Source organism: Amblyomma americanum, chromosome 2, assembly GCF_052857255.1.
Source record: "Amblyomma americanum isolate KBUSLIRL-KWMA chromosome 2, ASM5285725v1, whole genome shotgun sequence".
Classification (NCBI taxonomy): Eukaryota; Metazoa; Arthropoda; class Arachnida; order Ixodida; family Ixodidae; genus Amblyomma; species Amblyomma americanum.
The window spans coordinates 80801670-80819201 of NC_135498.1; the positions used below are offsets into that span (position 1 = coordinate 80801670).

A 17532-nucleotide genomic window follows, 5' to 3' on the forward strand; every position below is an offset into this window, starting at 1 on the left:
TTTTAATAAACCACCACTACTACTACTACTACTACTACTACTACTACTACTACTACTACTACTACTACTACTATTACTACTTTCCGCTGTGGTGGCTCAATGGTTGGGGCGCTCAGCTACTGGCCCGGAGTACCCGGGTTCGAACCCGACCGTGGCGGCCGCGTTTTTATGGAGGCAAAACGCTAAGGCGCCCGTGTGCTGTGCGATGTCAGTGCATGTTAAAGATCCTCAGGTGGTCGAAATTATTCCTGCGCCCTCCACTACGGCACCTCTTTCTTCCTCTCTTCTTTCACTCCCTCCTTTATTGCTTCCCTTACAGCGCGGTTCAGGTGTCCAACGATAAATGAGAAATTACTGCGCCATTTCCTTTCGCCAAAACCAATTATTTTTATTATTATCTCCACTACGGCACCTCTTTCTTCCTTTCTTCTCTTGGTCCCTTATTTATCCCTTCCCTAACGGCGCCGTTGAGGTGTCCGCCGGTATGAGAGACAGGTACTGCGCCATTTCTTTTCCCCAAAAACCAATTTTCAATTTTTCATTTTCAGGGCCCCGCCGCGGTGGCTCAGTGGTTAGGGCGCTCGACTACTGATCCGGAGTTCCCGGGTTCGAACCCGACCGCGGCGGCTGCGTTTTTATGGAGGAAAAACGCTAAGGCGCCCGTGTGCTGTGCGATGTCAGTGCACGTTAAAGATCCCCAGGTGGTCGAAATTATTCCGGAGCCCTCCACTACGGCATCTATTCTTCCTTTCTTCTTTCACTCCCTCCTTTATCCCTTCCCTTACGGCGCGGTTCAGGTGTCCAAATATATACGAGACAGATACTGCGCCATTTCTTTTCCCCAAAAAGCAATTATTATTATTATTATTTCACAGGTGCCCGTTACTGCTGCTGCTGCTACTGCTGTCAGGAACAATGAAAAGTGCACGGGCCTGCCCAATGGCTCAAGCTGAGCCACAACCGTTGCGACGTGCTCAAAGTAGCAGAGTCGAAAGATAGGAGAGTAAAGGGACGGAAAGTCGCGCGCGCGCAAATATGTCCCGAGCCGATCCCGGACGCAGGTGCCCGTTAAAAAGCAGCTTTCGCTCTTTAAACGAGCTGCGCAGTAGTTAAACCGCAGCTAATTTTTTCATACCTCCAGATGTAATCATTCTCTATTTTGACAAAGAACGTGGTGCACAGACTGGAGCTTAGCTTCTTGGAGGATACGCAGAAGTCCTTCGTTTGAATTTTGAGAGTACAGTGGCTAGAAATACTAGCTAGTTCCTCGCACCTGTATGCGCTCAAAACAAGAGTATGCAGTTTGAAAGAAACTGCGCTCGACTTGATTCAACACTTTCCTGATGATGTCGTTTAACGAGGCAGCAGGCACGTTGTGAGGGGGCGATGTATTTGATTGTTTCGGTGTTATATACCCATCCATGATTCTTTAATGTGAACTGACATGCAAGCAAAATCTGATATTTGCCTCGAACGCTTCGCGAGTTCTACCTTGAACGATTAATAACTGGACGCCCCACTCCAGTTGTAGCCAACACAGTGCTGTGCGCGTGTGTGATTTAATTCCTCTAAAATGAACTAATCACACGCACAACCTGGACACATTTCTTATTGTGTAAATAGTTTGTACATATTACTTCTCCCCCTATCCTCTCTTCCTGTGCCCTCACCTCTTTCATTTCATTTCTGCATTCTGCCTGCTTTCCTTCATTTCCGCTGCCCCAGATCAGGTGCTTCAATATCGATGGCAGATGCCGGGGCCAGCAAAAATCTTTTCCTTCCTTTTTACTATTATTTTTAATAAAACCACCACCACCACCACTACCAATCTATCTACCTGCACCCTTCACAAGGCCTCCACCCACTGAGTCCGGCAGCAGCGGAACTAAAAAGCAACGGTGAAACCGAATTCAAAGACGCTGTGGGAAAGCCACCTGGGGATCTTTAACGTGCACTGACATCGCACAGCACGCGGGCGCCTTAGCGTTTTTCCTCCATAAAAACGAACCCGACCGCGGCGGCTGCGTTCTTATGGAGGCAAAACGCTAAGGCGCCCGTGTGCTGTGCGATGTCAGGTGGTCAGGTGGTGTGCTGTCAGATCCCCAGGTGGTCGAAATTATTCCGGAGCCCTCCACTACGGCACCTCTTTCTTCCTTTCGTCTTTCACTCCCTCCTTTATCCCTTCCATTACGGCGCGGTTGAGGTGTCCGCCGATACATGAGACAGATACTGCGCCATTTACTTTCCACAAAAACCAATTATTATTATTAGTGGGAAAGCCAGTTGCCCTCAGGAAGCACCACACACCTGCCACCTCATCACCTCACACCCACACAACGCCGCCCTCAACCCACCTTCACGCTGCAAAAAAATTCTGTCGCCTGTGTGAAGCCTGGGCTAGTAGTAAAAGTATTTTCATTAGAGCAAAATCATTGAGGCAATCATCGAGGGTTAGTCCAACTGCTTTCGCACGTCATCAAATGTCTGATCGTCCCGTAATTTTTTTTTCTCTCTCTCTCTGTCTCTCAACCGCACGTTCCCACGGTGTCGAGTCCGCCAAAGAGGAAAGATAGATGTGAAACTGTGCTGAATAGCGCAACAAAACCTTCATCGCGGCTGCTGCATCGTATAATCACGAGCTTGGGATGTACTCAGGTGATTGAACCATGCAATATAAGCGTGATGACCAAAATAACATTATTGTCGAGAGCAAATCGTACTTATAGGAAAATAGGCAAATAGAAAGGGGTGGGGGGAGAAAATAAGCCATAACTGCCTGTAGTTAGAACAGAAAATATTCCCATTACGCAGCGCTTCGGTCGCTTCGCGGAAATCGCTGTGTACCACATGGCAAGGCGCTGGTCGGTGCCGGTGGCCAGAGCTGACCTGACGCGCGCATACACACGCACGCACGCATGGTACACACGCACGCACACACGTACACGCACACTGCGCTTAGCCACTCTTCCTGTGTGCGAATACATTCAAGGCGCAGTGTAACTTGAGCACCTCTGGTTCCCCGTGCGGAAGCACGGCTCTGCGTGCGCCGTGTAAACGCTGCTCAGTCTGAGATGCACAATGTGTACGTACAGTGTAAACGAAAATTCCTCTTTTTTAATTTCTATTTTGTTTGTACTGTGCACTAACGCTGTGCGCTAACTGCCCACACGCTCGAACATTCCATATGTGACCGCGAGAACTACAAAATAAAACTTTGTCTTATTGCACCGCCTGTTCCCTTTCTCTTCTGGCGCAGGTGCGCCACGATGCGCCCTCCGTCATACACAACCTGCCTCAGGTAAGAGAGCCTATCTTGGTCCTGTTGGCCAGGATCACTCCTGGCGTTTAAATCAGCACTGTTCTTAAATATTATTAACGAAAAGCATCCTTTTTTGGCTCCTTTCATGTTTTTAGTATTTAGTATCCCGGTAACCCATAAACCACGAAATTCATTCTTTAACCGCCCCGTTTGGTGGGCTAGGTGTCCGAAAGCACTCTCGTTGTAGAGTGCAACACTCCGAGCACTGCTCGATTCTCCTTCGTTTGTTACCGACAAATCCTCCTTCTCACCTTCTTCATATCGCGAACGCAATCGTGAAACGCTACCTTACGCGCTGGATAGCGATGCATGGCTGCAGCTGTAGGCAGGGCAACTGTATTAGTCAGGGGTGAAATGCATCAATGACTAGAAGGGCCCAAGTTCCTCCCTTTCCCCGAAAGGCATCCTCCGAGCAGCCACGCGCGTGGTAGCTTGGCGCGAAGTCATGAGATGGAATCACGGCCGCGGCCGTATTTCGGATGGCAGCGAAGTGCAAATACGTCCGAGTTCTGCGCGATATCGGTGCACGTTAAAACACCCCGGGTGGTCAAAACAGTTTCCCGCCACTGGATTGAAAGGTCAACACTTCTTGCTGCAACCAACAAAAACTCGTCGCTGCTGTTATAGCGTGTTCTTGAGTGTATACGGCTCTACCTGCTGCATCGCTGGCAAAAAATAAAAAGGAAACGATGGTCGACTTTCGTAGCTAGGCCAAATCCAAATTAGGTGCACTAGCACTGTGTGACCATTGTTTTCCAGTGTTTATCTTCCACCTGCCACATGTGACGTCATCACAACCTCCCAGGTATACACACACACATAAACGCGCCTGGGCAGGTTGCCCACAACAACCCAGTGGGCAGGTGAGCAGCCCGCCATAAAACTGGCCTCAGACAGACACACACACAACGGCTAAATGCGGGGAATGGCCACTGTAACTGCTAGCGTCCTAAAAAAAAAACTCTCACAGGGACACCTAATTCTATTATACGTTGGCAATTCGATAGCATATTAGCAGCTGTTGATGTCTTTCCCAGATGTGACATCGCTTCCGGTCATGACGTCACTTTACTCCAGCCAATGGTAATGCTCAGGTCTGACACGTCACTTTCCTCCAGCCAATGGTAATGCTCAGGTCTGACTCGCATGTTGGCCCCATGGCACTTCTCACTACAGGAGGAGCTGCTGTACATGCGCATCAAGGGCCTCTCCTGGAAGGACGTGGAGGAGGCCGACAAGGCCCGGGCGCGCAGGAAGAAGGCGGCCGCCTACGCGGCCTTCCTCATGCTCAGCGGGCTCCTCTGCTTCCTCTTGGTCAGGGCATACCGTGAGTGTACTGCAGCTACCGGCCGCTTTCTTCGCTTGCATGGAGTGGAGGCGAAAAGTGGGAGAATTTTGCCTTCGTGCAAGCTCACCTGTCCTGTCACCGTTTCTTCGCATTCCAGACCACTATGTGCACACACACCAACCAGACCACGTAAACGCCCTACTCCGCAGGTGGGCAAAAAACGCCCTCATTTCCGCTTTTCTCTCCCGCTCAGTTTGAAAACCCTCTTTTTTCATTACTCTCATTTCGAAAAATTTGGTGGCCATACCTCGCCCTCACTTGTGGCAGTTTTAACGTCCGAGGTTTTTTTCTCGTGTCCGACAAATTGGTTAATTAACGAATAACTGTAGTATATATAATACATGTCTTCAACACATCGTTTGGGCGAATGAATTTTGAACTGACTGGCGACGCTTTTATGGTTTATAAAAGCTCATACATATCGGAGCAGCAGTTAATCCGACCATATTGCTTGACTCTTAGTTTTCTAAATTTCGGAACCCCAAAACATGCCCCGTCGATAACATGATGCAAGTGAATACGTATAGGGCTGTTTCGATTCTTCGTGCGACCCCCCCCCCCCCCCTCTCCGCCTTTACCACATTGTCCTCCATACCATCACCTCGTAATCTCTGCCCTCGTCAGCGATTTTAATACTGTAGCATTAAAAGCCTCATCGGAGAAAAAAACCAGGCGCCGTCCGGCGTCGTCTGACATCAAATTCGCTGGTTGGTCCACGAGATGTGTGACGTCCTGAGACCACGTGACATGGCCGAGTTGGCAGGCGCGCTGGTCACGTGAAATGGCCCAGCTCGGTGGCGGGATGGGCGTCTGTTGGCAGGCCCGTCTGATGTGTACAGACGAGTCTAGACAGCTCCGCGTATCAGGCTGGTATGGAGCAAGAATCAACGCCGCGTGTGTGTACCGCAGTAAAAAATCCCTGCAATGGGAGAGCCGACCATGGAAGTACGTCGCTGTTGATGCAGCATCGGCGGCTGCACATCTAATTTTCAACGCGCTGTATAATTAAGTGTCCCCTCCCTATTGCTATCGCCTCTCGCTACCTCGCTCCTACATTTGTGCCTTAATCTTTTCACCGCCCAGGCCAGGTGTACGAAGCTTCACTCGCCTCAACGCGTGAGGCTTAGGCCAGATGAGGGTGAGGACGTCCTTATTCTTTTGGAGGAAGAAGGTCAACTATGTTCTGCAATCCGCCCTTAAATCGGTAATGCATGGTATGTCGCGTGATCAAGAGAGCCGTGTTTTCCAATTTTTACATATGAATGACTTTGGCCACTTGTTTACTGAAATTGTTGTAGTTAAATATACGTAGCAAAAAGATTTTTGTACACCATACGCTACCGCTCGAGAGTTTCGTACTCGCTATCAATTTACATTACATACACTACTCATTACTCACCCGCACCACACTACCCACTAGGTATGGCGAGTGTCGACCACATGTTCTGCTGAACTGTGTGGATTGATTGTGTGCATAGATGGTGACTGCGGGAGAGAATGTGTGCTATTATAAGAGACTGTGCGCTTAGCGGGGTAGATGCGGCATTGTTAATATCGAAGGGACGCTGCGGTGGAGCAATTGCCGGCAGACAAAGCAAGGCTAACCCCACCTGTAGCATTCAACACCTCAACCTCAACCTCAACCAACCAACTAAAGAAAGCCTTTCTTTCACAGTCGAAATAAAACGAAATCATGACTTGCTAAACTGCGGTGTTAATTTCTGTATTTGGTTTGATGGCATGCATTTTTTTCATGACGTACGTTTAATTTATTTGTGTGTCGTTTCTGTTGCAGTTTTTTAACTTTCTCAGACTTCGCCAGGCGCGCATATTTTTACACAAGAAATAAGCATTATTATTACAATGATGAGCTTTCTTGGGTATGCTGTTGTGATGACCCCCATAATGCGCAGGTCCACACGGGACGGAGAGGCAAAGAGACACCGTATGGCTCAGTTTAAACAAACAGGTATATTCAATAATTACACATGATGAAGATTATACATCAGAGGCTGGGGCGTCCGAGCTTACGTGCCGACGACTTCATGGGGGCGATGGAGTGGCTCCGGAGTTGGGCTCGAGCGGTTGCTGGCAGAAGCTGCACGCCGTCGGGGCTTCGGCGCTGAAGGCCCTCTTGGCGAATGATGTCGTCCTTAGCGTGTATGCAGTAGAATTTCAATAGTCGTCCGTTTCTTCGAGGATGGTTCCCAAACCCTTCCTCTAGTGTCGTTCGGCTTGGAAGATGAACAGGAGGCGAGCTTGTAGATGATGACAGCAGAGCATAATTTTACAACAGAACAAACTTTGCACTACTTTACTCATCGACCGGGCAGGTTAGTGCCTAAGTAGCATCACATTACATGCTAAGCATGGAGCCCCAGCTCAGACTGGACTGCATCCGTTTACATGTGCTTTTAAGCACTTGATTAACAAAGGACTAAGGGCGGTCATTTCCAGTGGCCCGCCCAAAGCATCAATTCTCCAATCCAAAATAACATGCGAGATGGGGACCACCCCTTGGGTTGGGCTTAGCCTCGAACCCAGAGTCTGTTAACAATACAAACTAAATAAACAACAAAAACGCCACCACTCTCTCTCAAGTGAGAGTATACACAGGCTCTCTCTTCGGAGCTAATTCCCTAGCGCCTGTCTTTCCACATTCTTGGCGAGTACTGCCTGTCCGCCATGACAGGTGTCCGTCACGGCCCTTCTGGGAAGCTGTGGGTGCCTTCCCGGCGATAGCCCACGACAAAGGGGGGGGAGGGAAAGAATGTTGTCTTCGCGGTAGCGCATAGCGTCGGCTGTGGTACGGCGCGCGCTGGCCCGCTGACAGCTCCCTTGTCCTGGAATGTGCCCGGAAATTGGGGAGGATAAAGCCTGTTTCCCCGGGGCGGCGGCGGGTCCGGTTGTTCTGGTCGTCACTCAAAGAGCATGGCTGGGTAATTGATGATGCCGCTGTCACGGGTCTCCGTCTACGCCGCGCCGTCGAACGTGGATCCTCGTAGCACACACGGAATGTCACACTCGCTCACCCTCCAGAAGAATGTTCTCCGAACATTTGGGTCCACGCAGCTCCCCTTGTCTTTCTGAATCGCCTCGCACAGTGCGTCCGACAAAACACTTTTCGCTGCACTCAACACCACTGCACAACACCATATGCCTCCGCTGTCAATACTGGCGTCTCCAGGGGCAGCACTGATCTTCTTTTACAGATAAACATGAAACTCAGCACCCAAGCCTCTCCTTTCTAGTCCAAACTGGACGAAATAAATTTACCACAGTTACAAAGGAGCTCCCACTTCTAGCACGATCACGGCACAGACAAAAATATAGATAACGAAAGGAAGTAGGGCAGGTTCTGCATGCGCTCTGCATGCTCTCCTGTGAAGGTGTTACTTAATGACAGAAAGGTTTAACTACCAACTCCGATAACTTAACACATAAGCACATAGCAATGTTATGAGCTGTGGCATTACACAATTCTAACCAGTTCAAAACTCCGCTCTGTTTACGCCATTAGTCCGACTTAGCTTTCCGATTTCGCAGCGGATATCGGCCTTCATGAGTCATACTAAGTAAGTCTGTGACCCTTTGTCTGCTTTGGGACTCGCGAGGGCTCGTGGCAGGAGCCTCTCCTGGCGTTATCTGCGCGGCAACCTCGCGCGCTTCTTCTTCTTCTAGCAATGCATGATGTAAATCCGGTGGCATTCCGGCCGTCACCTCTGGCGCCTGCCGAACAAATGCAGGAGAGGGCGTTTCTTGCGAACTATCTGCGCGCTCCGCTTCACTTCTGTCCCCATCAAAATCCGCGCTTTCCCTTTCCTCATTTCGTGAATACTGAACCGGTGCCGACTTGAGGCGATTTGCGTGTATCCTTATCAAACGCCGGTTCACGTCTCGGACTCTGAAGTTTACCGGAGAAAGCTTCTCGACAACCTCGCACGGTCCTCTCCACTTCGTCTGGAACTTACGAGCTAGCCCAATCTGCCTTTGGCAGTTTTCAATGTACACGCTGTCCCCCACATCAAACGGCGCGTCTCTAGCACTGCGATCGTGCACCTCCTTCCTGCGCTTCGCCGCTTTCTTTAAGGACTCCTTTGCGATGTCCCTCGCCACTTGCAAGGGCGATTCTAGCTCAACCTTATAGTCGTCCAGTGAAGCGTATGGGACACGACGGGGGCCCTCTGGCACTTCACTAGGCTGGTCCGGGTCTCGGCCGTAGAGAAGAAAGAATGGCGATTCGCCCGTGCTCTCGTGTGCTGCGGAATTGTAGGCAAACATTGCATACGGGAGCCACAAGTCCCAGTCCCGCTGGTCGCGCGAAACAAAATGCGACAGGAACCCGGCCACGGTTTGGTTCAGTCGCTCCACCGCGCCGTTGCAAGCCGGAAGGTACGGTGTTGTCTGCTTCTTAGCGATCTTAAGCAGCTCGCAAACTCTCCTCATTAGCTGCGACACGAAGTTCGTTCCCCAATCTGTCAAGAGTTGCCTCGGGGGTCCATGTCGGAGCACGATCTGTTCGACAAATGCTCTTGCAACCGTGTCTGCCTTCTGATCTGGGAGTGCTACCGCTTCCGCGTATTTTGAAAGGTGATCGACAAATACTAAAATGTACTTGTTTCCGGAAGTGGTCGTGGGCAATGGGCCCATTATGTCCATACCTGTCCGCTCGAAGGGAGCCGAAACCTCAGGGAACGGCTGAATTGGAGCTGGTCTTCGTCCCTTGGGTGTTTTTCTTTCGAGACAGGAATGACACTTCGCACAGTAGTCTCTAACATCCTGTCGCATGCCACTCCAAAAGTACAAACGCTCCACACGCCTGCGTGTCTTCGCTACGCCAAAATGACCGGCGCATGGCGCATCGTGAAACGCGCGAAGAACCCTTTCTGTCCACGACCGAGGTATGACGACTCTCTCCCAAGCGGTTTTCTCTGGTCTCCCTTTCCTGGTTGGCCTCGTGCGCCGACACAGGGTGCCGTCTTTGCCAATGAAATAACCTAGCTGTTCGGGGTGAGACGGTGCGTCCTCTAAGCTTTCGATTATTCGCTTCAGGTCCGGATCTTTGCACTGCTCTGTGCGTAATTCGGCGGGGTCGACTACGGGGACAAACTCATCTATAGCTGCCACGGCAGCTGTGCGGCTGAGTGCATCAGCATTCAGATGCGTCTTTCCTGACTTGTGCTCAACTTCAAAGCAGTATTCCTGCAGGTGTAGATTCCATCTAGCGAGTCGCGAGCTAGGGTCCCTGACACTCATCACCCATTTCAGAGGATGGCAGTCTGTGACTAGCTTGAATTTGCGGCCGTAAAGGTAGCATCTGAAGTGCTTTACTGCCCAGACAACGGCGAGGCACTCCCTTTCCGTAGCTCCGTACTTTTGCTCTGTGGGGCTCAGCTGTCGGCTAGCAAAAGCAACGGGATGTTCTTTGCCCTCGATAACCTGAGAGAGCACGGCACCAACTGCGAACTTTGACGCATCTGTGGCCATAACGAAGGGCAAACTAAAATCCGGGTGGCGCAACAGCGGTGCACTCATTAGCTTCCTTTTCAGGGCCCCAAAAGCATTCTCCGCGTTTTCGTCCCAGCGAAAGGCGACATTTTTGGCTGTTAAGGCGGTGAGCGGCTTAGCGAGCTTGGCGAACTCCTCTATGTGCCTTCGGTAGTAACCGATCAGGCCGAGAAACTGCCGGACCTGGCGGACGCTAGTCGGGGATGGAAAATCCGAGACACACCTTAGTTTCTCAGGGTCCGGTCGCACGCCGTCAGCTGAAACAACGTGCCCGAGGTATTTCACCTCGTTTTTGAGGAATTGGCACTTAGAGGGCTTCAGCTTGAGACCCGCTGCTCTTAGTAGCACCAAAACCTGCTCAATATCGCGCAAATGGTTATCAAAACTGTCACTGTATATGATAATGTAATCCATATACACGAAGCACAGCCTCCCCAGAAGACCTGCCAGGATAACATCAGCGGTTCTCTGCCAGACAGCAGGGCTGTTGGCCAGACCCATCGGCATTCTTTTCCATTCATAGTGCCCCGAGGGCGTGTTGAATGCCGTTTTCTCGGCATCTGCCGGATCCATTGCTATCTGCCAGAATCCCGCCGCCATGTCCACTACCGTGAAGTACCTGGCAGAGCCCAGCTGAGAAAGCGTCTCCTGTATATTGGGGATGGGGTATGGATCGATGCGAGTTACGGCATTTAGTTTGCGGTAGTCCACTACCAATCGATACGAGCCATCTGGCTTTTCCACCAATAGTGCTGGTGCTCCCCAGGGTGACTTTGAGTGTTCGACAATGCCGCGATCAATCAGGTCCTGCACCTGCCGCTCCATCTCCTCACGTTGGGAGTAAGGAATCCTGTACGCACGCTGGTAAACGGGCGATGAAGTGCCGGTTTCTATCCTGTGCTTTATAACGCCACAGCAGCCCAAATCCAGGTTGGACGCGGCGAATACCTCCGAGTAGTCGTTCAGCAAACCAGCCAGAGCCTCCCTCTCCCTGGATTTTACGTGAGAAAGATCGAACGACACCTTTGGAGCAGCCGAAGGACTAGCATGCTCTACAGTTGCGAGTACCGTATCGGTGGGCTCACGTTGCTCTATCGCAGAGGTGAAGAAAGCCAATGTTTTGTTCTTGGGAAGGCTCAGTGGCTGCTGGGTACAGTTAACCACCCGTAGGGGCACTCTGTGGGCGTCATTAACTGTCACGAGGCACGCGGCTGCCTTCAGGCCATTGCTGAGAGAGTCGACCGGCTCAAGCACTCCCACGGCGCCGCTCTCTACATCTGAAGGCACAAACGCGTACAAAATGTGCTCCGACCAAGGAAGGACGACCGCCTCCTCGACCAGCCGGACGGCAACCCGCGAATATACCTTCTCCAATGATCCCACTGTTTGACGGGTGTCAATATCGGTAATGCGAATCTCAGCCCCTCTCCTGTTCAAAAACGGAACCTTTGAGCCGCCCGCATTAACCTCTTCCTCAGAGAATGAGACTACTACCTTCCCTTTTCTCAAAAAATCCTGCCCTAATATACCTGACACTCCGTTTGGCAGAGACACCGTGTCCGGGCATACGTAGCAGGGGTGCTCCAATGCAATTCCGCCGAGAGAGAAGTGTAACCGGTAGAGTCCACTTATGCCAAGAGGATCCCCCGTTATGCCTACAAATTTGGTTGCCATACCACCAGACGCTTCCAACACCTCGCGGTCCCCCTTCCTTCGAAGCGTGTTAAAACTGCTCTCCTTAAGCAATGTCACCTTTGACCCCGTATCTATCAACAATTCCATGCAACAACCATTTAACTTGCAACGCACAACAGGGCATGCCTCGTCGGCCACACAAACTACCACCACCTCATCATCTACTGCTCCCTCCCCACGCTCCTCAGGCTGGGGAGGACTAACTAGTTTTTTGACTCGGTATCTGGAGCCCCGCTGTAGGCTTGCTTAGGGCGTGTCTCGCCTGCTTCTCTTTGTGGCTCCCCACGGCGCACGTTTTGGCAGAACCTGGCGATGTGTCCGCGACCCTGGCAAGCGAAGCATACGATTTCTTCAAAATCTCGCATACCGCGCCTGTAGCTTTGTGGCGGTCTCCGGTTTCCAGCGAATGGGCGCTGTTGAGCGCGCGCTTCAACCTGGCATTCTACCTGCTGAGATAGCAGCAGTTCTAAGCGATCTAACCGCTCTGTCAAGAGAGCAACCTCAGGGTTGAGCACCGCTCTCTCTATGACGCGTACTCTCGCTGCGGCTGTCGTTAGCGCCTCATTTTGTTCCTCATCCCATGCGGCCTCCACGGCTTGGTCGAAATTGCTCGGCTTGCGCGAGAGCACGAACCGGCGCACGGGGTCTTGCAGACCAGCCACGAACAAAGCGGTCATTTCCTCTTTAAGTAGATCCTCCGCGTATTTCTTCCTTAGCTGGTCTCCTTCCTCCTCCCTGCTTAACGTATCGCGTGCTAGGCGCTGAAGCCGCGACGCAAATGTTCGCACGTCCTCCCCTACCATCTGTCCGGCGTCACGGAACCTCTGTACCCGCACGTGACGTGGTTCAGTGTCGAAATGCTCAAAGGCGAGCTTCTTAAATTCCGCAAATGATTTTGTGGATTTTACTTTTTCGTCTCGCCAGGCAAAATCATGAGCAGCTCCTGCCATCTTACACCTCGCCATTCCCAGCATTTGAGCATCGGACCATCCCCCCATTTTCCCAATCTCTTCTAGCATGGAAAAGAAATCGCAGATTGGAACCCCTGTCTTATCTCCCGTAAACGTCGGAATGACGCTTCCTAATGCCAGCATGCTTGCTCCGAGCGACGGCTGTGGAGTGGGAGCTCCCTCAGATACAGTCATTTTTTTTTTCAAGCCCTCCAGTGCCTCAAGCCTCTCAAATGGGGGTAAAAGTCCCACAATCAGTCCCGTGATTCCCTTTTGATTACAATTTTGAAGTCATGAATGTCACAGCATTCAGAGGACATTTGCTTTTGAGACCCCACTTCTGGCACCAGTGTGATGACCCCCATAATGCGCAGGTCCACACGGGACGGAGAGGCAAAGAGACACCGTATGGCTCAGTTTAAACAAACAGGTATATTCAATAATTACACATGATGAAGATTATACATCAGAGGCTGGGGCGTCCGAGCTTACGTGCCGACGACTTCATGGGGGCGATGGAGTGGCTCCGGAGTTGGGCTCGAGCGGTTGCTGGCAGAAGCTGCACGCCGTCGGGGCTTCGGCGCTGAAGGCCCTCTTGGCGAATGATGTCGTCCTGAGCGTGTATGCAGTAGAATTTCAATAGTCGTCCGTTTCTTCGAGGATGGTTCCCAAACCCTTCCTCTAGTGTCGTTCGGCTTGGAAGATGAACAGGAGGCGAGCTTGTAGATGATGACAGCAGAGCATAATTTTACAACAGAACAAACTTTGCACTACTTTACTCATCGACCGGGCAGGTTAGTGCCTAAGTAGCATCACATTACATGCTAAGCATGGAGCCCCAGCTCAGACTGGACTGCATCCGTTTACATGTGCTTTTAAGCACTTGATTAACAAAGGACTAAGGGCGGTCACTTCCAGTGGCCCGCCCAAAGCATCAATTCTCCAATCCAAAATAACATGCGAGATGGGGACCACCCCTTGGGTTGGGCTTAGCCTCGAACCCAGAGTCTGTTAACAATACAAACTAAATAAACAACAAAAACGCCACCACTCTCTCTCAAGTGAGAGTATACACAGGCTCTCTCTTCGGAGCTAATTCACTAGCGCCTGTCTTTCCACATTCTTGGCGAGTACTGCCTGTCCGCCATGACAGGTGTCCGTCACGGCCCTTCTGGGAAGCTGTGGGTGCCTTCCCGGCGATAGCCCACGACAAAGGGGGGGGGGGGAGGGAAAGAATGTTGTCTTCGCGGTAGCGCATAGCGTCGGCTGTGGTACGGCGCGCTCTGGCCCGCTGACAGCTCCCTTGTCCTGGAATGTGCCCGGAAATTGGGGAGGATAAAGCCTGTTTCCCCGGGGCGGCGGCGGGTCCGGTTGTTCTGGTCGTCACTCAAAGAGCATGGCTGGGTAATTGATGATGCCGCTGTCACGGGTCTCCGTCTACGCCGCGCCGTCGAACGTGGATCCTCGTAGCACACACGGAATGTCACACTGTTATCCATAAAGACGCATGAGCCTCGGTCTCTCTTCCAAATAAGGCAGTTCAACTACGCTTCAAGTTCAGCGACGCCATTCACATGGCATAGCTACTATAGGGCGCCATTGAATCAGAATATCGCTGCCAGCACCTTAGATTCCCTGCAGCAGCTTGGTTTCCTCGCCTTCTGCACAGAGGACAGTACAGCGGGCTACCCTGCCCCATTCATGTATCAAGCATACAGGCTCGAGCAGCGAGGTCCTGCATTCGCAATATTTCATGCCTAAAAAACTCAGCCTAGGATCACTCGAAGACAATGAATGGCTAGAAACTCAGTGACCACAGCGGATGCTCACAAGATTCCTAAATTATATGTTTGATCGGGCGCGTGAGTGGGTAGTGCCTGATGACGTGAAGGAATGCAGACTTTGAAAATACAGGATTAACAGACAACTGTAAGAACTCGCAAAATGCGTTGTTATTGACGCGAAAAGCTTCACTACGCTAGGTAAAGCAGTCGTCGCGTAGGCCGGAGAACGACCTTGAACGAGCTTCAGCCCAACCAAGGATAGCCGTGCATGACCATATGTGGTACATTTACGCTGTCGAACCCTTGACCCCTGACCTTGACTCATTGCGTTTAGTTGACCCTTGATCTCTGACATTTGGCGACCTTTGGGTTGATTTTTGACCTTAAGAACATCCGATAGGGTGATGCGAAGCCACGTGATGACGTCCGATGGGGGTGTCGTAAGACCATGTGATACTACGTCATAGCCACGTGGTCGTGTGGGTATATACAGAACGGCTGTCGAGAGCGTGTAGCGAAGCTGCCATGGACGAGCCTCCGACGCTTAGCAAGCGTCCTTGCTTTTCGCTGAATTCCAGGGCTAGCCAAGTTAATCCACTGCCAATTTTTTGTCATCCCATTCATGTCCCATTTATTTTTTCTCCTTCAGGAGGTATGGGTTGAGGTAATATTTTGCTTATATTTTAGTCCAGAACGCTGAGTTTGCATGCCTGTAACGTGCGGCGCTAAGTTACAAGGCACTCTCATAATGATTAATTTGTTTTTTTTTTCTTTTTGCAGAGCGTTACCAGGAGCTGAGTAAGTGTTTGTGAAATGTGCTCTCCTTTCGCTCGCTATAGAATGCGAAAGACATCAGAAAGAAGCTCGTACAATGACTGATTTTCACTGCTTCGCTACAACGCGTAAGCGGAGCAGTGTTTTAAAGGGGGGCAGCACTTTCCCCTGGCGTATCTGCTGGCAACGATGTTTGTCTTGCGAGTCCTGTAATGAAGCACAGTTTTAAGCCCACTCTCGCCGTGTGTGCCTTCCTTTTTGTAGTCTTTCGTCGTTTCTGAACGGTGTCTTCTCTGGCGCAGAGCCATTGGCTGAGATCTCGTATCTTCTGAGACCTCTACCCAAAAGCACCAACAATGACGCAGTGACTACTCATCCCATTTAAGATCCCCCGCAGGCTTGCTACACACCTCCTGCGCGCTAGAACGAAACATTCCGTCGCGCTTCTTCTCACGCTGCGTTTAGACAGTGTTTAAGCGTAACAGCCGTGTTTAGACGTAACAGCTGAGTTCAGGCGTAACAGCCACATCAACACGCAATAATCGCAATGAACTCAGGTTCACGGGTTCGATACTCACCTGAGAGCTTGCGAAGAAGACCCTGGATTGAAAATTTACGTCTTCCCCACAACTCGTCATATCATGCTGTTCATTGATGAGCGCCTTCGTGTCCAAAGGCGAGAATGGCAAGGGTCGCGTTGTATTTGGTCCTTAGAGTAACGGCTGGCTATCAAGAGGCGTCCCCATAATGTCTGGTTTATGGGGGTTTAACGTCCCAGAGCGACTCGGGCTATGAGGGACGCCGTAGTGAAGGGCTCCGGATATTTCTACCGCCTGGGGTTCTTTAGCGTGCACTTACATCGCACAGTACACGGACTTCTAGAATTTCGCCTCTATCTAAATTCGACCGCCGCGGCAGGGATCGAACCCTCTTTTTTGGGGGTCAGCAGCCGAGCGCCATAACCACTGTGCCATCGTGGCAGCTGATAATGTCTGCTGCCACGGTTAGCAAGAATGTGGAGAAAGTGTGCATGGGCCTCTTTTACTCTCGAGAGTCAGTGTGTTGACTGTATGGCCCTGCCTCCACGCACTGCAGCTGCCGACGAGACGACGAGTCCGTCGAGCGAGTTCTTCGTGTCGACGGACAAGCCCGGCGTGCTTAACTCGACCCACGAGTGGCTGGACGCGCGGCCCGTCGGACACAACGAGACAGCCAGCAACAGTTCCAGTTCCGGCCACGACTCCAGGAGCAGGTCCGGTTCTGGCCGTGGCTCGGACGTCGACTGGGACTCCGGATCTGACCCTGAGGAGGAAACCCCACGTGAGGACCAAGATGGGCTTGACGCTCATGGAAGCACGTCTGCTCCTCCTCCGTCGACCAGGAGCCGCTCGCGTTACTCAACGACTTCGACGACGAACGCGAGTGCTTCGGCGAACTTGACTGAGCCCGACTTGGACTATAGTTAACAGAGGGACTTTCGTCGGGGACAAATGGCATTATTGGGATTATACTTGCTTTGCGCACAATGCAGCCTCTGTGATGAATGTTGTGTTTAGTTATATTCCCAATAGGTCTGGCTGAGAGCACCCAGATGTGCGCGAGAATCTGATTTTGTAATTTTTTATGTTTCTCACGGAACATGACCTGGCCTGCACAGCCAGAGACACTTCTCCGGATGCCACTCTAAGCGCAGTGCCGGGCTCGTTCGACCCTTCATCATCCCACATCTACGTCATCCTGATTCAGTAAGACATCAGCATGCAGTCCGCTTAAAGGGAGGCAGCCACGACATTTCAGTCACTATAATAAAGGATATGATTTGTTTCATCAGCGTATCGGAAAGCCTTTAAGCGGGTTTCAATCGCCGCGGTGGCTCAGTGGTTAGGGCGCTCGACTACTGATCCGGAGTTCCCGGGTTCGAACCCGACCGCGGCGGCTGCGTTTTTATGGAGGAAAAACGCTAAGGCGCCCGTGTGCTGTGCGATGTCAGTGCCCATTAAAGATCCCCAGGTTGTCAAAATAAATTCCGGAGCCCTCCACTACGGCACCTCTTTCTTCCTTTCCTCTTTCACTCCCTCCTTTATCTCTTCCGTTAATTCGCGGTTCAGGTGTCCAACGATATATGAGACAGATACTGCGCCATTTCCTTTCCCC

At 51.3% G+C, this 17532-nt stretch overlaps 1 protein-coding gene across 1 annotated transcript; it reads left to right on the plus strand.

The window, feature by feature from the left end:
- The first annotated feature begins 3223 nt into the window (after positions 1 to 3223).
- LOC144118724 (uncharacterized) lies at positions 3224 to 16956 on the plus strand. Its single transcript, XM_077651570.1, has 4 exons — positions 3224 to 3298; positions 4496 to 4646; positions 15385 to 15402; positions 16474 to 16956. The coding sequence occupies exons 2-4, from the start codon at positions 4511 to 4513 to the stop codon at positions 16842 to 16844; spliced, it is 525 nt and encodes a 174-aa protein (XP_077507696.1). The 5' UTR covers positions 3224 to 3298; positions 4496 to 4510; the 3' UTR covers positions 16845 to 16956.
- The last annotated feature ends 576 nt before the right edge of the window (positions 16957 to 17532 follow it).